Genomic DNA, 23,403 nt, shown 5'->3' on the forward strand with positions numbered 1-23,403 from the left:
CTTTGATGTTCTCTCTGGAGGTCAGTTATAAGTTATTATTGTTTTTGGTTGGTCAGTTTAATAACATTAGATTTATGTGTGTTTAGTAAAAAAAGTGAGTTACAGTCTGAAATGGAACATTATTTATACCTCGTCAGCCATGGTGTCTTCTTCCTCTGAACTGCTTTTTTGGGGGGAAAGAAAATGAGAGATTAGTGTACAAAAATCTACATTTCTCCTATACACGCCAGCTCGTCGTTTTCCAATTTATACCTAAAGAAAAAATAGGACTCTTAAGATGATTAAGTCCCAAATACAATAATTTGTTTACTTTTTTCTACTAGTTTTCATAGTGGCCACCTTCTCTACAGCATGATACATGGGTATGTGTGTTCGAATGATATAAAGAAATGTGAAGTTATGTTCGTCAAAACATTCAAAAATGTTGATCCTAAATTTATAATGTTAGAGTTTCTTGTCTTAGTGCTTCGAGGAACATTCATTTGATAGTTATTAACCTGCAGTGATCTCGAGTCTAAAAATATATGAAATTGTCATTATTTTTTCAAAACAGTTTTCATCCTAGATTTGTTGTTCCTTTGTCTGCTACCTTGAAGAGTTGTGTATTAACCTATATGCACCTTTTATTTCAAGCACTGTTTGGTCACCAGTAGCTTAGTTTTGTTTGTAATGTAACAGTATAATATTTTAATACCAGTTGTGTGCCTCATGTATCCCAAAGTGTACCAACCCATTACCTGTAGCCTAGCTATGTATCTAACATAAACATCATTAACAAAACTTGTGTATTCTGTATCTCTAGGTAGTTCCCCATGCACAAATACTTCCTATACATAGCCGAATCCTCTAATATGCAAACTGTATGTACCAAATTTATACACTTTCTGGTTCATTAATGGGGTTTGAAGAATGTCACCTGTATAGTACTACCAAAGATGTTTTAACTCCTAAAATAAGAATTACCGTAAGCTCTTAGTAGATATACACTGAGTGATATACATCTCTCGGTGCATCTAGCCTGTGATATTTTGTCATCTTGGTCACAACTTACCTGTACTCCTCCTCGTCTGAAGACATGATGATGATGGAGGTTTGTGGGGGGGTTTAGGAACTGGAAATGAGAGAGATGATGGGCGTTAGTATGAAAAAATGAGAAAACGAAGCTTGTCAAAATAAAATGAGCTTAGCAGAAATAAAACCCAGTAGATGTAACGACTAATTTGTAAGTCACAAATTTCGTATATTAATACTCAACTCGAAAAATGTTAATATATATTTTTAATATATTTAAATTTTGGAAAAGAGGTTTATTGGCTATACGACGGTCGTTAAGGCCACAAGTTACATAGTAACATCAAGGCTACTTTATCCCTAGAGGAATTAAAATATATGCATCAGGGAACACATCTCTCGGTGTATATACCTTATTACAAAAAAAAGTAACATTTTAACGTTTTTCCCACAGTAACACTCAAATAATTTACAAGCACAAATTCACTAGGTTAAGATAATCTAAACTGTTGAAAATAAAGCCATTTTAAGAAATTCAATATATTTCAAACCAGCTGTACTTTAAAAAAAAAAACATATATTATTCGCTTGTTTAATAAGGCTATCATGCACGAAAAATTTAAAATAAAAATCAAGTTCTTGTTACATGATTTTTTGCGTATTTCGTTTTTATATTTATTTTTTCGAAAGGACCTGATTGGTAGCCTTGGTTCAGGTAGGTTCTCAAAATTATCGTAAATTACTCCATATAACATTGAATTTAATGTGTAATTTAGTCCCCGATAAAAGAAAGAAAATGCACAGCAAATAAAAATCAGTGTTGAGATAGTGTTTTACCACAGGCAAGTACAGGGGAATTATATATCAGTATAGACGTGAGTAATGCGAGGTAGCTCCACAAACTTGATGAATAATGCAAATGTGCAAGACGGCTAAGAGTATCTCAAAACTACTTCAAAACTGATAGACTCTTGTCTCCAGTTTTAGTCAACTCTATATATTCGACTTAAGAGACCTACTGTGTACGCAAAACATTTCGGAAAGATACTAAAGGATTGCACATAAGTCTTATTCATCAACTTGTCGGAATTGCGTACCATTATTAAAATATTGATCCATAACCTTGGTCTGTGTTAAAAGACTAACTTAACTGCCAAATGAGACGTTATTTTGAGTCGCAAATGCCAATTCCATGAGGTCTATTTCCGTCATATTATACATGCGGTATGATTCAGTCATAGGAATTAACGCTCAAAATAACATCCCTCAAACAATTTTAGGGTAAATAAGGAGCATGGTACTTCATAACACAGGGATAAAATAGTGTTATATCATATTGACTGAAAATGTAAATAAAATTATTGTTTTGGTTAGCTCAAAATAATGTAATGATGAAATGTCAATTAAGCATCTTAGTGTCACACTGGAATGCTCAAAATTAAATCACTGGAGTTTTGATTTAATTCCAAGTCACCCAACAAGCCTTGATGACATCACAATCAACTGGCAAACTAAACAGAAATTTTAACTTGGCAAATCCACTGTGTCTCCTTTATGCCATTTACAAAATGGTAAATATAGAGATGAGCTCCTCGTATTTCTTATCATGTAAATTCTCCAATATCAAATCTGTTGTACAATAGAAACAGTTATATTTTGGATCTATGGGGAATTTTTTTTTTTTGGGTAACCAAAATAAAGTAACCCAACTTAACGTAACCTAGAATTTAATTCCTAATCTAGGCTAGATCTGACTAGGTTAGGCCCAAAATATAACCGTCTCCATTACACAACCCACTTAACACTGGGAAATTTACATAATAACTTACTGCTAAACTCAAAATACAAGCAGCTGATCTCTAGCCTTAAAAAAAAAAAGAATTTTACCTTGTTTACTTACAAGTCTATGAGAATATTGAGCTCAAATTTGTAGAAGTCTGCTCACTTTAAAATAAATCATATATTTATAACAAAATTATATTTTTTAATTTTTCAGTTGAAAGTGACTGAGGCAGAGGGTGAGGCATGGGGGAGGGGGGTAGGGGATAGGTGGCACCACTCCAAACTAGGTCGTCATCCCCACTTAGACTACTTACTAGTCATGTTGAGGCTAGAGTAGGCTAGCCTGGAGGCCTTACCGCTCACTAGGAAGAAAGTCTTTCTTGATATGTTTCAGTGTTTTATGTAAGGAAGATTTAATACCGTGGTTGGCACAGTTCACAACTAACCCGGAAGCAAGAGAGGAAACTAGACGTTTCGGTCTGTCATGGATGAACCAAAACATCGTCTAGAATTTCCTCGTCAGAGTTCAGGGTTAGTTATGATTTTGAAATTCAGTGTCATACAGTATTCAGGAGTGGATCCATGTACCTATGGGATCCTACTAATTGTCTGGAGATCTGTGATGGTGTCAAGTGTAAAGAAGTGTTCATACTAGCATCTCTAGTACATAGACTAAATATTAAATTATATAAGAATATCTATACCTAGCTGTATATTTGTAAAGTGGCAACTATGAATGAAACACTGTAATTATGTATATAGTGAGCTGTTTGTAAAAGTGGATAATTTTAAAAATTACTTTAAATCAGAATAAGGAGTCTGGACACATTAAAAATTTATCTTCAGTTACTAAATAACTTGATTCATCGGCTATAGCACATTAACAATTATAACTTATTGTAAAACTAATATATGCATATATATATATATATATATATATATATATATATATATATATATATATATATATATATATATATATATATATATATATATATATATATGTATACTCAAAGTTAACAGGAAGTCATATAAGGACGAGACTACACTTCGCTATCACCCCCAACAGATTGTTGTTGTTGTGGGGTAGCAGTGAGGTGTAATCTCGTCCTTATATGCCTTCTTGTTAACCTTTCATTTTTATAGTTCTTGATACTGTGAGAAATCACGAAAGCGCTTGGAATTTCACTATTTTTTCACAGTGGTTGTTTTGCATATTGATATCACCTGTTTACTGTGATCTTATTGCATTTATATACTCAAGTTAGTCTATAATGGAAAACTGTACATTACCTTAACAACATTACTACAAAAATATTAATCCAATATTAACTAATCTAAAGATATAATATATGACATAAAATGTAAAAAGGATTACGATGTATATAAACTAAAAACTGACAAGTCTGGAATATAAAGAGAAATTAGAATTCATTACTAATTTGTTCAGAGACTTGAAATCCTCAGGAAATTTCCAATCTTCTTCGTCAGTCAAGTTGAAGCTTCAGTCTTCTGACACAAATCAAATTCTTGGCTTTCTTCAATCATTGTAATACACACGTTAATGATCATTATATGGAATTTCATATATAAATTCCTTTCACATTTCAGGTCTTCGTTTAGTTATATTTGTTTATCTAAACTTCGTTAATCCTGCTAAGTTGAGTTCTGGTTCTTATCGGTACTATTTTCTTATAGTAATATGTAAGTAGAAATACTCAATTTAAGGTTCTGGTTGGCATTAAAAATTTTATTATAATAATATTCTGTAAGTAACACTTAAGTTCCAAGTTCTTGTTAATATTATAAAGTTTCTTGCAGTCATGTGCTACAAGCAATACTAAGTTTTCAACACCTTATTTTGAAAAAAAAAAAACTATGTTTTCCAATATAATTTGTTTTGCTCGATTGTTGCTGCCATTCTAGTCACAGTGTTTATAAATATTACCAAATGTACATTACTTTCTATGTGATCTTGCTTTCGTGTAATCTGTTTTTTTGTGGCCTGGGATTCTTTATATAACCTTTTTTAATCAAAATTAGTTTTCCTATCACGAATTGGGGTTTTCAAGAGCATGTGACCTGGTTTCCTCACCATGTGGTCATTTCTTTTCTAAAATTCCTGTTTATATCTTCCAAAATCTTGATCTTTCTCGTATAAGTTGGGTGTTTCTCAAAATGCAATACGTACATTCCATACATTTTGAAGCGGAACAAAATCAAAACGTGAAAGGAGCCTAATGTCAAAACATAGTGTCAGTAATCAAGAATATATTTGACACAGTCCTGCTTATTTGACACAATTTTATAGCACCAGGCAAGTTTTGCTGTGCAAGAGGAAGTGTTGGCAAAGGTGGAAGGCCAGGGTGCCAACACCTGCTGCAGTCTTGTCACACCATAAATGGGCACTGATATTTGACCCATGCCAGACACCACCATAAAATTCCCATTGTTCATCACCTTAGAACGGGATACACACACCAAGAGATGTATTTCTCTCAGCTTATATACGCTGAGAGTTTACTTTAACCTCTATTTTAGGGATTAAAGTATTTTTGTCTGGTGGTGGAAAGTGTACGTGCAGTCCTCATGACCCTCGTGTAAGCGATACGTTTTTAAACTACATGAACCAACCAACACCCTCAGGATCAAGCTCCATTCAAGGTGGGCTTTGATACTAATGAAGGGTTGTCCATGTCCATCAAAGGAGTTGGAGCTGATCTCTCCTTCTTTGGATCAAACCTGATTACCTCCCATTTCCTCGGTGGGAGGTAATCAAGTTTCATCCAGGGGATTAGATATTTCAAAAGATTTAAATCATTAATATCGACTACACGAGGGGCAATAACACTGCATACCACCTGTACACTAGCAACAAAAATACTTCTGATAATAGAGTTGAAATTAAATTGTGTATATATACACAGGATGTATACACCTCTAGGTGTATATATCCTGTGTATACACTTCTAGATGTATACATCCTGTTACACTAAAACAGTTTATTAGGTATAAACCTATCAGCTGCACGAGGGTCATTAAGGCCGCAGTTCATCTAAACATTAATATTTGTAAACGTAAAAATAGTGATTAAAGGAAATTCTCGGTGTATATATGTGGAAATGGGGAGATATATACACTAGAATATTAACAACTTATATATACATGTCGTGCCGAATATGTAAAACTGGTAAATTTGCAAGAACTCATTTAAAATTAAGTCATTTCTGAAATTTTCTCTTATACGTTTAAAGATGTATTTTTTCATTAATGTTAATGTAATTTTTTTTAATTTTGCACCAAAAGAATCTTAGAAAACTTACCTAACCTTATTATAAGAAGAGCAATTTATTTTAGCCTAACCCAACTAAATATATTTTAAATACGTTTACAATAATTTAGTACTAAACAAACACAATCAAATATATTTCTTTTCGTTAGGTTCAGAATGATTTTGGCGAAATTATTGCATACACAAATTTTCACTTGTCCTATATGGCCAGATAAGCGTTGCTATTTAAGCCAAGATCGCAAGTTCTGTCTATTCGGCACGACATATATATATATATATATATATATATATATGTCGTGCCGAATATGTAAAACTGGTCAATTAGCAAGAACTCATTTAAAATTAAGTCCTTTCTAAAACTTTCTCTTATACGTTTAAAGATATATTTTTTTCATTAATGTTGATGTAAAAATTTATAATTTTGCACCAAAAGGAACTTAGAAAACTTACCTAACCTTATTATAACAAGAGCAATTTATTTTAGCCTAACCCAACTAAATATATTTCAGATTTGTTTACAATAATTTAATAATAAACAAACACAGTGAAATATATTTTTTTTCGTTAGGTTCAGAACGATTTTGGCGAAATTATTGCATACACAAATTTTCACTTGTCCTATATGGCAAGATGAGCGTTGCTATTTATGCCAAGATTGCAAGTTCTGCCTATTCGGCACGACATATATATATATATATATATATATATATATATATATATATATATATATATATATATATATATGTATATATATATATATATGTATATATATATATATATATATATATATATATATATATATATATATATATATATATATATATATATATATATATTGTGTGTGTGTGTGTAAATGTTGGCAATTTAGACAATGTATAACGTTGGTGTATGATGGGAGTACGTTTATCCCCATACTTCAATGTATGACGTAATATATGCAAAAATATACGTCAATATGTGACGTAATTTTTGCACTATTAACGTCAATTATAATAAAATTAAGCTCTAAACATGTAAGGGTCATACAACGCTGCAATATACATTAATATATAACGTAATATGTATGTATGTCAATATATGACGTAATATATACATCAGTATACGCGAATATAACAATATAAACATCAACATATGTTAATATGTGCTAGGTATACACATACATCAGTATACGTTACATACACTGGAATACGTCAATATATGACTTTATACGCACACCCGTATAAAAAGTCAATATATTACCCTAATACGTCAGACATGACGTAATATGTACACCAACATTCGTTAATATAGAGAAGTGCATACACACATCAGTATACGTCAAAATAGGACGTAGTATACACACACACCAGTAAATGTCAATATATGACGTAATACACACATACCGGTATACAAATTTGATGTAATACACACACACACACACATACACACACACACACACACACACACACACACACACACACACACACACACACACACACACACACACACACACACACACACACACACACCAGTATACAACTCTGGCCTGCGAGTCTTAGGACTTGCTTGACATGGGTTCGAGTCCTTTCTGAGACTTGTTTAAACGTCAGTATGTGGCATACTGTCGTAATATAATTTTGAGGGGTATCGATATATAGTACTACCAATATTGTATGCATGGAGAACCGCTAAACCCGTAAGAGCACATACATATCGCCTGGAGAATGAGAGGAAATCAGTTTGGATGCGAGAAGAGGTTTGTTTTTATTAACAGTTTTAACGTTATCAGAATTACACTCTTATGAACTTGCTATTGTCGTGATCAATTAATCACGAAGTAAAACTAATTAAAGCGGGCTTTTGCGCTGCGTAATCCATATGCATCATTTGTTCCATGTCACCGGCCAGACGAAAGTGCAAATATCCCCAGTATTTATACCTAAGGAGATGTTGGGTTCCTAGTCAGGAAAGCACCCCGTGGGAATAGTACCCTATGAGGGAAGTGGCACCCTGTGGGTAGAGTAGTACCCTATAAGGGAAGTGGCACCCTGTGGGGGGAGTGCCATCCTGTGGGGAGGAACATCCTGTAAGGAGTGGCAAAAGTTAGAATCCATTCAAATCTCATCGCGTAAAGGTGGCCCAGCGCCTGGGGCGATCAGAGGAAAAGGAGGATAGCTCCAATTCGTCGCATCAAGAGACCCCTTCACCGGCCTTAAGGCAACACCTGAAAGGTCAGCCGGTTCGAGTCTCCAGTGGCTACTAATTTATATCTTACTGCGCATCTGGCAACCAATAGTTTTTATTTTAATCATGGGAAGCGCTAAACCTGTCTGTATTTATAAATAATTATTAATAGTAAAAGGTAATGCGCCAAACCCCTGCAGGTTAATGGGGTTTTAAGCCTATCTACTACACGAGGGCCATTAAGGCTGCATATCGCGTTAACCACCAGCCAAAAATACTTTAATACCTTAGAAAGGGATTAAAACAACCTTCCAGTGTATAGACACGGAGAGACATGCACCTCTCCGTGTATATGTGAAGAAGGCTAATTACTGTATAAATAGTATATTTTGTATTATACATTTAGTGAATTCAGTTGTCTGTAATATTAAACAAACTGTATGTATTGCGCTTCAGTCTTCATGAAATAACAACGAAGTGAACTGATTCAGTAATTACATTCAAGTGAATAAACAAGGTTGAAGACCAAGACTATTATAAAGTTTATGAATAAGAGTAGGAGTCATGGAACACCTGTGGAATGAAAGGTAAGTGAATTTGAGCTAAGGAAGGGGAGGGTGTAGATGCAGTCCTTAGAACTAAACATCACAGCACCTCTTTTGAATTCCCTCAAGACCATGGAATGAAAGAAAATTGAGGGTGGTGGAGCGCACGCAAGCCAGAGGTGTCAGCTGCCAACCATTTCTATTTCTGGTCATACCCGGCACGGAAATGGTGAGGGGAGGCGGGAGGGGAAGGGGGTTGATAGTGAAGGGATAGAGGATGGAGGGAGAAGAATGGGGAGATGTGCGCACCAGTTGCTGGTGTTTTGCACCAATTACTTCAGTTTCCTCTCAGCTCTTCGTTCCAGTGGTGGTATTTTTTTTTTTTTTTGGTCAGTACCGGAGCAGTTTCTTTTGATACGAATATTAAGTCATATGATGACCAGCTCCGTAGCGCTTTTGGTCATATGCACTAGGCTTTACGAGTAACCTCAACTGAAGGAAAACATTGAAGTTGGCATAACTACTCAACCCGTAGTAGTATGCCTAATGATATCTGCATCGCCTAACTGAAATTTCCCAGCTCAAGCTGGAAAAAATTCACTTAGGTGATGACTATGCCCAGTAATTTTCTATCATCAGATGATACAAAATTACTGGGTATAGTCACCAACTCAGGCTGAAATATTTCATTAGCTTTTATGAAATCCATTTTGTATGATATGACATGAAAAATATTGTAAATATGTTTTCCCACTAATTCCTACATATGTGTAGGCACACGGCAGATTACTAGATTTAGTAAATTTAATAATTAGTCGGTATGACCCTCTTAGCTGAGATTAATGTTTTGGGACCGAAATATTACCACTTCACTGTAAATAAGCAGATGTTTCCAAAAATTTCAGTCTGGCTAAGTGTAGCACACGAGATGAAGTCCGGGCATGTACACAGACCCCAGCCAAACACATGTGAGCCACGAGATGGAGCCAGGGCAGGTACAAAGACCGCAGCCAAACACATGTGAGCCACGAGATAGAGCCAGAGCATGTACACAGACTACAGTCAAACACATGTGAGCCACAAGGGTGTCAGAAAGTTTTTTTCTTTTTTTTTTACCTCATGAGGTAAGTTGCAAAAAGTAAATGAAAGAGGAAGGCAAATACCATAGAGTTTCAAATCTACGATCAGGCCCTGAGGCTATAAATACGTAACGCTGGTCGACAAGAGTCAAGAGGCGAGGCCAGTTACCTAAGGAAGGTGACAGAAACGACAATTCAGTATTTACTTCGGAATGTTGACCCCCTTCAACTGGGGTGCCATGATGCCGGTGAAGGGCTCTTGATCCAGGAAACATGATTCAATTTGACCGTCTCCAATTCCTCAAGTGCTATGGGGGTTTAGCGCTTTCCCGCGAGTGCAGTAACAATCCGGAATGTTAAACCTCTGCACAAGCATATTTTGGTTACACCAAAGAGGTATTCAGTGAAACCTTGTCCAGCTGGTTCACCCTGACACTGCCAGAGGTCATGTTCTTTTTTTCTCTCCAGAAACAATGTAAGATTACCGAGCTACTCAAGACGATTTGACACTAGTGACCAGCAGTGGCAGAGTTAATGTGATAAAATTCAACATAGTTTTCCCTGCTTAAGATTCAAACACTATGCACATTAGGAACTGTGTGTATTTACACCACCAGATATAATTAACATCTAAAGTTACGGACAGGCAGAAAACTCCAGGGGAAAGGTAGATACAAGATTTTTCCAGTTCACATGGAGGCTATCTATTGAGAAGATTTAGTTACAGTTCGTATTGAATTTTACTCAAGGTCTACATCTATACTGCCTGCTTCGTTGTAGACGACAGCTATCTAAAAACTGGAAAGTGATCTAAAACAAGGCAATGAGAGTCACGCTGGAGGCACTACGATGGGCCAGTCCTTTCTACATACATGACAGAGTTGGTATGTAAGTACCGAGCTTAATGGGCCAATATACACCATCTTCATATTGTGAAATGATGATTCAGGAAGGACCGAAACGTAGTTCCGAGTTTCCTCTCCAGAGTGTAGGTTAATTGAGTAGATCTCTTCCGGAAATAAAATGAGGTGTAAGCCAAACTCAATAAAATGCTACTACTGAGGCAGGAGGTATTCCCCAATGAAGGTGGTAAACTTACAGAGGTTTCCACCCGTGAGGGTGGAAACATATACGTATAGAACTTATGAAGGTTTGGTCTGGAAGACATAAATAGAACGCAGACATGCCAATCCCACCATTATGTGCTTAGCACATTTTTAATTGTCTGTCCTCCGTGGAGACTACTGGAGGCACGATGTATCTCGATTTTATTGCACCAGCTACCAATATACTCTATCTACCGGACAGTAGGTGTAAGAAGACTCATACCTCACGTGCCACACAGAAAATGAGCTGAACGGTGTAACGCTGAGCCATATGTGATTCTTAGATCGCTTACTGCCACTATTTGATAGTCACTAGTAGTTAGGAAACTACTGAGTTACATGACTTACGAAATCGTAATGACACGATTACAAACAAACCATACCACGGGCGGGATTTGAACCCGCGACGGTCTGGAATTTTGAGACTCTGACCGCGGGTTCAAATCCCGCCCGTGGTATGGTTTTTTTTACTGGGTTACAGTACGTTTCCGTGAGACGTACATAAGTAGCCTAGGGGGTATCGTTGCTACTGCAGCAGGGACATGGTACTACCCATTCCACAACAGTTCACTGTCAATACTACCACCATTTTTTTGTTAAATATAAGATCAATTTAATACTGAATTTTGTGATCCTACGTGCATAACTCTCCTTCTGTAACCTCAAAGATAACTACTACTCCCGATGCTGTTCTTGAGTGTAGTTACCTTCACCCTCAGGAACAGACAGCATGTTCAAAATATATTAGACCACACTAGTGGACCAATATCACCGAGACAATACAAATCTGGTGTCAAGACCACACTGATGGACCAGCATCAGGATAATATAATATAATATATATATATTATCACACCGGCCGATTCCCACCAAGGCAGGGTGGCCCGAAAAAGAAAAACTTTCACCATCATTCACTCCATCACTGTCTTGCCAGAAGGGTGCTTTACACTACAGTTTTTAAACTGCAACATTAACACCCCTCCTTCAGAGTGCAGGCACTGTACTTCCCATCTCCAGGACTCAAGTCCGGCCTGCCGGTTTCCCTGAATCCCTTCATAAATGTTACTTTGCTCACACTCCAACAGCACGTCAAGTATTAAAAACCATTTGTCTCCATTCACTCCTATCAAACACGCTCATGCATGCCTGCTGGAAGTCCAAGCCCCTCGCACACAAAACCTCCTTTACCCCCTCCCTCCAACCCTTCCTAGGCCGACCCCTACCCCGCCTTCCTTCCACTACAGACTGATACACTCTTGAAGTCATTCTGTTTCGCTCCATTCTCTCTACATGTCCGAACCACCTCAACAACCCTTCCTCAGCCCTCTGGACAACAGTTTTGGTAATCCCGCACCTCCTCCTAACTTCCAAACTACGAATTCTCTGCATTATATTCACACCACACATTGCCCTCAGACATGACATCTCCACTGCCTCCAGCCTTCTCCTCGCTGCAACATTCATCACCCACGCTTCACACCCATATAAGAGCGTTGGTAAAACTATACTCTCATACATTCCCCTCTTTGCCTCCAAGGACAAAGTTCTTTGTCTCCACAGACTCCTAAGTGCACCACTCACTCTTTTTCCCTCATCAATTCTATGATTCACCTCATCTTTCATAGACCCATCCGCTGACACGTCCACTCCCAAATATCTGAATACGTTCACCTCCTCCATACTCTCTCCCTCCAATCTGATATTCAATCTTTCATCACCTAATCTTTTTGTTATCCTCATAACCTTACTCTTTCCTGTATTCACCTTTAATTTTCTTCTTTTGCACACCCTACCAAATTCATCCACCAATCTCTGCAACTTCTCTTCAGAATCTCCCAAGAGCACAGTGTCATCAGCAAAGAGCAGCTGTGACAACTCCCACTTTGTGTGTGATTCTTTATCTTTTAACTCCACGCCTCTTGCCAAGACCCTCGCATTTACTTCTCTTACAACCCCATCTATAAATATATTAAACAACCACGGTGACATCACACATCCTTGTCTAAGGCCTACTTTTACTGGGAAAAAATTTCCCTCTTTCCTACATACTCTAACTTGAGCCTCACTATCCTCGTAAAAACTCTTCACTCTTTCACTGCTTTTTTTTTTTTTTTTTTTTTTTTTTTTTTATTTTTTTTTTTTTTTTTTTTTTTTTTTTTTTTTTTTTTTTTTTTTTTTAAAAATATATATATATATATATATATGTATATATATATATATATATATATATATATATATATATATATATATATATATATATATATATATATATATACATACATACAGTGGTGAACAGGTTGCGTGTGGTCGATAGGTTGTAAACCAAATTAGCTAACGCATGAAAATAAGTCTTGAATCGCCCTAGTGACCTTGATCTATAATTTGCCCTCGCCTGTAGTTTCGAGAACTACTTACGTGCTATGTTCGAAGCAACATCACACCCAAACTTGGCACGGATTCAATAAGTTACTTTGGAATGCTGGCTCAGACAAAACTCGCAAATAGAAATTAGCTGATTTATTCTCAATCAGAAATTTCATGCTTTATACAAAAAAAATCGCAGTTATTTCTCATTTAATCCCGACTACTGCTTCTTCCAGTCTCCACGAGACATTTTTGGGGCAGATTTTTTTTATCATAAAAATGTGGGGACTTACGGATCCACTTAGACAATATTAGGCGTCAGAAATCCTTAATTATCTTACTCCCAGGAATTCCAGAAACTAATGGTTAGTAAAACTACAGTAAACATACTACAAAATCTAGGTAATGATCTAATTTTATTTTAATAAGAGCTACTATTGTCTAGAAAGTTCTCCTACCTCTTCTTTATTTCTCTTCTCTTTCTCTCTCTCATGTTCCTGCTCACCCTTGCCCATTTCTGCTGGTGCCGGCGCCCCTGGTCCCAAAATACCCACGGGCAGCGGACATTAGCTGGCAGCCGGAGCGCCCTTGGGCAAATTTACTGTAGTGAGTAGCATTTTTTTTTTGTTAAGATGAACCTATTATGGTTATTTGTTTACAGTTGTGAATGGCAGCCATTAAGGAAATCCAGCTCCACCAATCAAGCTGCTGCTTACAATATTCTTCAACTACGATGCTGCTTATAACAGCTTTCACTTGCCAAGCTGGTTTATAATAACCTCAGCGATAATCTTGCAGCGGCTTAAAATATTTTCCACCAATGACACTGCTGTTTACACTATTCTCCGCCAATCACGCTGCTGCTTATAATATTCTCCACCAACCACACTCATACGCTTACAATATTCTCCGCCAATCACGCTGCTGCTTACAATATTCTCCACCAATCACGCTGCTGCTTACAATATTCATTAATTACGCTGCTTACAATATTCCCCACCAATCACGCTGCTGCTTACAATATTCACCAATCACGCTGCGGCCAACAGTATCGTTCACTAATCGCATTCCAGCTTGCATTATCTTCCACCAATCATGCTTCAGCTTACACTCTGATACTCCAATCACACTACACCTTACAGTACGGTCCACCAGTAAGGTACAGGTTACAAATCTTTCAGTTCTGCGCAGTTTACAATAGTGTAACAATAAGACTGCAGTTTACAGTATCGTTAATCATTGACGTGTATATAACGTTCTCCAATCACCTTGTTGCTTCATGTAACCATCCTCCAATCACGAGCCTTGGAAGGTATTTGTATATGGTGTATAGCTTTTACCTTGAAGTATATTATATACTTATAGCATTTCATATATTATTCTCCTGAGTTATTCTTGAGCATACTGCTAATAAATGTAAAGTTCTCTTTGAGATCATGGACTCAATCTTCTTTTTCAGTTTTTAGCTTTATTCTCACAGGACCAAGGTTTTTTTTTTCACATGCTAGGAGATATTTTTTTTTCACGGATCTTAAGAGTGAAAAATTTTCTCACGGATGCTAGGAGTGAAGATTTTTTTTTTTTCACGGATGTCAGGGGGTCAAGATTTTTTTAATTTTTTTTTACGGTGTTACGAGTGAAGATTATTTTAGCCGATAAAAAATATTTCTCGATTCGAGTTGTCTTTTTTGTGTGTAATGTATATCAACCACTCGCTTGTCACTGAAGGCAGCAAATATTCTGACGACTTGACCGGCTGATCCAAGGGGCTCCTGGGTCACCACTTGTCCTCTTGAAGACGCCAGCCACCCTCTTGAAGGGCAACCTTAAATACTTACCTAAAGAGGTTGGGCTAGAGCGACGCGGGTGGCGTGTGCAGTCAATTCGCCCAAAGCACTGACTGTAGATCCTCCCAGTGCCTCTCTTACGCTCTAACTTCTCCCCGCCTCTCCCATTGGTCCCTTCGGGTCACGTGACGGGGCCCCACACTGCTCTGTGATTGGGTGGGTTGAGCGGTCACGTCACACGGCCAAAGTTAGCGGGTGATTGGTGGAGGGGGAGTCACGTGACCCGCCGCCATCACTTGCCCAAATAGGAGGGGGCCAGGCGCTCCCCTGTGCCCAGACCTGAATACTGTTACTTCAACTGCTAACTCTAGCTCTTGCTAGTCTTTTAGATCTTGCTAGCTTTCTAGCTCTTGTTAACTCTAACTCTTGTTAGCTTTTTAGCTTTTGTTAGCTTTACAGCTCTTGTTAGTTTTCTAGCTCTTGTTAACTTTCTAGCTCTTGTTAACTTTCTAGCTCTTGTTAACTTTCTAGCTCTTGTTAACTTTCTAGCTCTTGTTAACTTTCTAGCTCTTGTTAACTTTCTAGCTCTTGTTAACTTTCTAGCTCTTGTTAACTGTCTAGCTCTTGTTAACTTTCTAGCCCTTGTTAACTCTAACTCTTGTTAACTTTATAGCTTTTGCTTGCTTTCTAGTTTTCGTTAACTCTCAAGGTCTTGTTAACTCCCTAGCTCTTGTTAATTATCTAACTCTTGGTAACTTTCTAGTTTGTGTTAGCTTTCTAGCTTTTGTTAACTTTTTCACGCTTGTTAATTTTCTAACTGTTAAATTTCTAAATTTTTGTTAACTTTCTACCTCCTGTTACTGTGTAACGTTGTAAATGGTCCCAGTTGGACCCAAACATCGCCATAACCTTCTCTCTGCTATTGTCTGGTTATTTGGGTATTGTTCCAGTCACGGTATTGTGCCTATTTGTTCTTTAGGAAAAAAATAATAATCTGGCAATCAGAGAATACAGATCCAGATTTATGTAATACACTCATTCTTACTTAATTCCTCTGTTATTCATCTCATAATGTATGTCATCAACTTATGTGTTTGTTTCTCATTTCCATTTATTTCAAGTTTTCTCGTTCCTAGAGTTTCCTTCGCTACGTTTTCTTCTTTCAAAGGAACACACACGCACGCCAGGAGCTATGACTCGACCCCTGCAACCACATATAGGTGAACACACACAGGGAGAGTGGACCTAGTAGCGACCAGTGAAGAGGCGGGGCCAGGAGCTGTGACTCGACCCCTGCAACCACAGTTACGTGAGCACACACACGCCCACACATACGCCCACACACACGCCCACACGCACGCCTACACACGCCCACTCACCCATACTCTAATTTGGTATGGACTTAAGATAGACAGGCAGCAACCACTACCCAAAAATATTTTGCTCAGTACGGAAGTGATTAGAAAGTCCAGCCTGGCCTGGCACCCTCCCTACAGAGCCACCCTAACCCTGGCACCCTCCCTACAGAGCCACCCTAACCCTGGCACCCTCCCTACAGAGCCACCCTAACCCTGGCACCCTCCCTACAGAGCCACCCTAACCCTGGCACCCTCCCTACAGAGCCACCCTAACCCTGGCACCCTCCCTACAGAGCCACCCTAACCCTGGCACCCTCCCTACAGAGCCACCCTAACCCTGGCACCCTCCCTACAGAGCCACTCTTCCTACAGACTCACCCTAACCCTGGCACTCTCCCTACAGAGCCACCCTAACCCTGGCACCCTCCCTACAGAGCCACTCTTCCTACAGACTCACCCTAACCATGGCACTCTCCCTACAGAGCCACCCTTCCTACAGATTCACCCTAACCCTGGCACCCTCCTTAGAGAGCTACCCTGCCAGAGCACTCTCAGCTTAACACCTATAAATATGCATCAGCTTCTGTCAATAGGTCTGATAGCAGTAGCTTGGTAGACAGCAGCTATCCAGGGAAGTACTACCCACCAGATATCCTTCTGCTCTCCAGAAGCCTGTTAAAAGTTTTGCACCCTGGCAGTCATCCAGGAAGCACTACTGCCCTGGTACCTATATGAAACAGAAGCCTGTCAAAAGTTTTGTACTATGGTAATAGGCTGGTTGACAGCAACCATTAAGTACTACCGTTCTGTCATGTGTATGTGAAACAGGAGTCTGTTAAAAGTTGTAAACTCTGGTAGTAGGCTCTGTAATTGGAATGTAAAACGGAAGCCTGTTAAACGTTCTTCACTATTGCAGAATTGCTGATCATAATTTTCCTTCCGTTTAATAAATATGTATGACAGGTAAATTTCTACAAATTTATACTTAAAATCATTATACACTTCACTTTCCCATTTCGTAATGCAGTACTTCCTATTCCTGTAACATTTCCTTACCACGTCAAGAGGACTGGTCTGAGACCAGGTCACGGGGGCCATGATCTCCAGGGACCTTTTACAAAAATCGTCTTCTCGTTTTATAAATCTCTGTGTAAACACTTGGATCATCTGTGTTAAAATCCACCTCTGCATTTCCACAATTTTTTTATGTAAATGAAAGAATCATCTTTAATCTGCTATTTTTATTAAAGAAATATACATCTTTAGTAGGCTGCTTCCCTCTTCTTTATAATAGTTAAATTGTGAGGAAGACAAGCTAAATGATAGTTACATTGTGAGGAAGACAAGCTAAATGATAGTTACATTGTGAGGAAGACAAGCTAAATGATAGTTACATTGTAAGGAAGACAAGCTAAATGATAGTTACATTGTAAGGAAGACAAGCTAAATGATAGTTACATTGTGAGGAAGACAAGCTAAATGATAGTTACATTGTAAGGAAGACAAGCTAAATGATAGTTACATTGTGAGGAAGACAAGCTAAATGATAGTTACATTGTAAGGAAGACAAGCTAAATGATAGTTACATTGTAAGGAAGACAAGCTAAATGATAGTTACATTTTGAGGAAGACAAGCAAAATGATAGTTACATTGTGAGGAAGACAAGCTAAATGATAGTTACATTGTAAGGAAGACAAGCTAAATGATAGTTACATTTTGAGGAAGACAAGCTAAATGATAGTTACATTGTGAGGAAGACAAGCTAAATGATAGTTACATTGTAAGGAAGACAAGCTAAATGATAGTTACATTGTGAGGAAGACAAGCTAAATGATAGTTACATTGTAAGGAAGACAAGCTAAATGATAGTTGCATTGTAAGGAAGACAAGCTAAATGATAGTTACATTGCAAGGAAGACAAGCTAAATGATAGTTACATTGTGAGGAAGACAAGCTAAATGATAGTTACATTGTGAGGAAGACAAGCTAAATGATAGTTACGTTGTAAGGAAGACAAGCTAAATGATAGTTACATTGTTGTGAGGAAGACAAGCTAAATGATAATTACATTGTGAGGAAGACAAGCTAAATGATAGTTACATTGTAAGGAAGACAAGCTAAATGATAGTTACATTGTGAGGAAGACAAGCTAAATGATAGTTACATTGTAAGGAAGACAAGCTAAATGATAATTACATTGTGAGGAAGACAAGCTAAATGATAGTTACATTGTGAGGAAGATAAGCTAAATGATAGTTACATTGTGAGGAAGACAAGCTAAATGATAATTACATTGTGAGGAAGATAAGCTAAATGATAGTTACATTGTGAGGAAGACAAGCTAAATGATAGTTACATTGTAAGGAAGACAAACTAAATGATAGTTACATTGTGAGGAAGACAAGCTAAATGATAGTTACATTGTGAGGAAGACAAGCTAAATATTTGATAGTTACATTGTAAGGAAGACAAGCTAAATGATTGTTACATTGTGAGGAAGACAAGCTAAATGTTTTTCCTGTCACATTCCATTACTCAGGATAGTTTGCATACAGTAAGCAATGAAATTTCTCAGCCTTGTTAGCAGACTTCAGCAGGTTATTCCACCTTGGGTTCATCAGCAAAGGAATCTGCAAAGATTTCCCTCCAGCAGATTTTGGAGTTACTATACCATCTCAGGACAGCCTGCCTATACAATACGTATTTATTTATTTATTTATTTATTTAGTAATTTAAGCATACAAACAGAGGTACAAAAAATACAGGTAAGAGCAGCATGCCAAAGCCACTTATATGCATAGCATTACGGGCTGGCTTAAAATTAACTTAAGATTAACTTAGCAATGATGAAATCAGTGATAAAACATTATTGTAAACAGATAACTATAAAGCACAAATGAGTATTACAAAGACAGGTCATATGGTTGCTTGCATTGCTGTACATTCAGTCGAATGGAGTATTCTGTTAGGTCTGTTAGATTGGGTCCTAGGTTTAACATTTGTGTGATATTATTGTGAGTAACATATAGGACATACAATTTATAAGGTTCAGTTATTCAGTATTTATTTGGTTTTGAGTGAGTAAGTGATCTTTGAGAAGAGACTTGAATTTATAAACAGGTAGTGTTTCTTTTATATTTACAGGTAATGAATTCCAGATTTTAGGGCCTTTTATGTGCATTGAGTTTTTGCATAGCGTGAGATGGACACGAGGAACATCAAAGAGTGATCTGTGCCTTGTGTTATGGTCATGTGTTCTGTTGAGGTTGGCAAGGAGATGTTTGAGGGGAGGGTTAATATCAGAGTTAAGTGTTCTATGTATGTAATAGGTGCAATAATAAGTATGGATGTTTTGTATGGTGAGTAGGTTGAGTGTTTTGAATATTGGTGGAGTGTGTTGCCTGTAGTGAGAATTTGTTATCATTCTAACTGCAGCCTTTTGTTGGGTAATTAGTGGTCTGAGATGGTTAATTGTTGTTGAGCCCCATGCACAAATTCCATAGGTGAGATAGGGGTAAATAAGAGAGTGATAAAGGGCCAGGAGGGCTGACTGTGGAACATATTACCGTATCTTCGATAGTATGCCTACAGTCTTGGAGATTTTCTTAGAAATTTGTTGTATATGTGTATGAAATTTGAGTCTATTATCGAGGTGGATTCCTAGGAATTTTAGCAACATTATATGCGTCACGTTTCCCTGTCATATTCAGTCATACAGGCAGGGTCACATGGTATTAAAATCTGTCAGCCTAAGCTAGGAGACTTCATTAAGGCGATAAGGATATCACAGAAGTGGAGAGATATGTGTGTGTGTGTTTATCATAGAAATCAGAGGAAGAGAGGAACTACCTATGTAAGACTTGTCAAGACCAGTAGATTTCCTTGACTGTAAATAACCTCACCCTCCCTGGCTCCTAAATGCAGATGGGATGAAACCTTTCAGTCTCTAGAAGCTATTGAATTCATAGTGAAAGACTTGACGATACAATCATTGTCCAGTGGAAGTCTCCCAGCTTAGACTAACACATTGCATTTTCTCGAGTATAAACCGTCATCGTCCTGTTTCCTGACAAACCTTACCTAACCTAACCTGTCTACCTGTCATAGATTTTGTTCCTTCCCCTCCAGAACAACTGTTAGAGCGTGGCAGCCTGCTATGTTCTGAAATATCCTTCTGGGGTCTTTCCTGGACTTTTTGTACTGTACTGTATGAGTTGGATGAGGGTGAGGTATTGGCGTATTTGAGCCGGGTATTGTATGGTTGTGTAGCAATGTGGTGTGGTAGTGTGGTTGGATGGCAGTGGTGTGGTAGAATGATTGGATGGCAGTAGTGAGGTATTGTGGTTGGATGGTGGTAGTGTGGTTGAATGGCGGTAGTGTGGTTGGATGGCGGTGGTGTAGTTGGATGGCAGTGGTGTGGTAGTGTGGTTGGATGGCGGTGGTGTGGTAGTGTGGTTGGATGGCGGTGGTGTGGTTGAATGGCAGTTGTGTGGTAGTGTGGTTAGATTGTGGTAGTGCGGTTGGATGGCGGTGGTGTGGTAGTGTGGTTGGATGGCAGTGGTGTGGTAGTGTGCTTGGATGGCGGTAGTGTGGTTGAATGGCAGTGGTGTGGTAGTGTGGTTAGACTGTGGTAGTGCGGTTGGATGGCAGTGGTGTGGTTGGATGGCAGTGGTGTGGTAGTGTGGTTGGATGGCAGTGGTGTGGTAGTGTGGTTGGATGGCGGTGGTGTGGTATACCTCCCCGTGGCCCGGTCTGTGACCAGGTCTCATGGTGGATCAGATTATTATTATTATAATCAAAAAAGAAGCGCTAAGCCACAAGGACTATACAGCCCATGGTGGATCAGAGCCCGATCAACCAGGCTGTTACTGTTGGCCGCACGCAACCCGACGCACGAACCACAGCCCGGCTGGTCAGGTACTGATTTTAGGTGCCTGTGGTAGTGTGCTTGGATGACGGTGGTGTGGTTGGATGGCGGTAGTGTGGTTGGATGGCGGTGGTGTGCTTGGATGGCGGTGGTGTGGTAGTGTACTTGGATAGCGGTAGTGGGGTTGGGTGGCGGTGGTGTGGTTGAATGGCGGTGGTGTGGTTGGATGGTGGTGATATGGAAGTGTGGTAGCGTGGTTGTACTAGTGTGGTGGTGTGGTTGGATGGTGGTGGTATGGCAGTGTGGTAGCATGGTTAGTATAGTAGTGCTGTGGTGTGGTTGGATGGTGGTGGTGTGGTAGTGTGGTTGTGGTAGTATGGTGGTGTGGTTGGATGGTGGTGGTATGGCAGCGTGGTAGCATGGATGTGGTAGTGCAGTGGTGCGGTTAGATGGTGGTGGTATGGCAGTGTGGTAGCGTGGTTGTGGTAGTGCGGTGGTGTGGTTGGATGGTGGTGGTATAGCAGTGTGGTAGCGTGGTTATGGTAGTACAGTGGTATGGTTGGATGGTGGTGGTATGGCAGTGTGGTAGCATGGTTGTGGTAGTGCAATGGTGTGGTTGGATGGTGGTGGTATGGCAGTGTGGTTGTGGTAGTGTGGTGGTGTGGTTGGATGGTGGTGGTATGGCAGTGGTAGTGTGGATGTGGTAGTGCGGTGGTGCAGTTGGATGGAGGTGGTATGGCAGTGTGGTAGCATGGTTAGTGTGGTAGTGTGATGGTGTGGTTGGATGGAGGTGGTATGGCAGTGTGGTAGCATGGTTGTGGTAGTGCTGTGGTGTGGTTGGATGGTGTTGGTATGGCAGTGTGGTAGCATGGTTGTGGTAGTGTGGTGGTATGGCCATGTGGTAGCATGGTTGTGGCAGTGTGGTTGTGTGGCAGTGTGTTGTGGGTTCCTGTAAGAGCAACAGCGTGCGACAAGAATAGAACGACTGCTGGCAACCAGCCCATCTTGTAAACCACCACCACTAACACCACTGCTACCACTACTTCCAACACTACCACCACTTCCAAGACTGCTACCATCACTAATGCCACTTCCAACACTGCTACCACTACTAACACCTCCAACACTGCTACCACTACTAACACTTCCAACACTGCTACCACTACTAACACTTCCAACACTGCTACCACTACTAACACTTCCAACACTGCTACCACTACTAACACTTCCAACACTGCTACCACTACTAACACTTTCAACACTGCTTCCACCATTTGATGTGGAATACGACTTTTAACCAATTATAAACATAACATCACTATGTCCTCTATAATTCTGTTTAAACAAAAAATACTTGCAGTCGCCATATCCGGCTGGTTCGCTGGTCTGGATGTTCAAGCCCTTGATAGATCAGCTTTTGGGAGTTTATATATGATAATCTGGGACCATTTTAGTGAGGCACCACGTGAGCATAATGTGGTGAGACAGCACGAGGCCTGGCCATTTTGATGTAGGTGGCTTGAGCAGACATGATTAGCCTAGAATGAGGTAGGGTATGGGAAATGTATACTGATAGTGTATGTAAGGGCTGGGCATCAGGGAGATTATATAAGGAAGCACAGACACTCCAGAGTTTACTCAGAACCTCACTGACATTCTTACATTGTTTGTCACTCATGGTCTGATACTGTGATGGAAATAGTAAGTAACCACATTTGTTGTATTCTCTAGTATTTGTTCTTATGTAAGTTAACTGTTCCTATGTAGTTTTTTGACCCTTATGGGTTCAGGTGTACTGTGTATCCCTGCAACTGGTGATTCTTTTTTTTTATAAATAATATGACAATAGATATCATGTACTGTACCCTTTCTCCCACAGTGTTGGATGGTCTTTATGGGTTTATCCTGACCCCATTGGGAGTACCCACATGTGTGTATCTGCCAAGATGCAGATCATGTGGGTGGTGGCAGCACTAAGTAGTAAGGCAAGTAGCAAAATGGATGACCACATGATATATAAATGTCAGTGTAACATATACACCACTCCT

General features: G+C 38.9%; 1 protein-coding gene across 13 annotated transcripts in view; it reads right to left on the reverse strand.

Moving 5' to 3' along the window:
* Nucleotides 1-15,451, reverse strand: part of wupA (wings up A) — a 53,757-nt gene extending 38,306 nt beyond the window's left edge. For 6 of the 13 annotated variants that reach the window (XM_053790041.1, XM_053790038.1, XM_070097485.1 and 3 more), the window contains exons 1-2: nucleotides 1,052-1,092; nucleotides 130-163 (exon numbers count right to left, since the gene is read on the reverse strand). In XM_053790041.1, the coding sequence (XP_053646016.1) occupies nucleotides 130-163; nucleotides 1,052-1,077 (60 nt within the window). In that variant the 5' untranslated portion in view covers nucleotides 1,078-1,092. Of the gene's footprint in view, nucleotides 1-129; nucleotides 164-1,051; nucleotides 1,093-15,180 lie in introns of those variants that run through there. The other 7 variants (XM_070097488.1, XM_053790048.1, XM_053790049.2 and 4 more) reach the window with 7 other exon arrangements.
* Between the last annotated feature and the right edge of the window lie 7,952 nt (nucleotides 15,452-23,403).

This window comes from Cherax quadricarinatus, chromosome 58 (genome assembly GCF_038502225.1).
Source record: "Cherax quadricarinatus isolate ZL_2023a chromosome 58, ASM3850222v1, whole genome shotgun sequence".
In the NCBI taxonomy this organism is placed as follows: Eukaryota; Metazoa; Arthropoda; class Malacostraca; order Decapoda; family Parastacidae; genus Cherax; species Cherax quadricarinatus.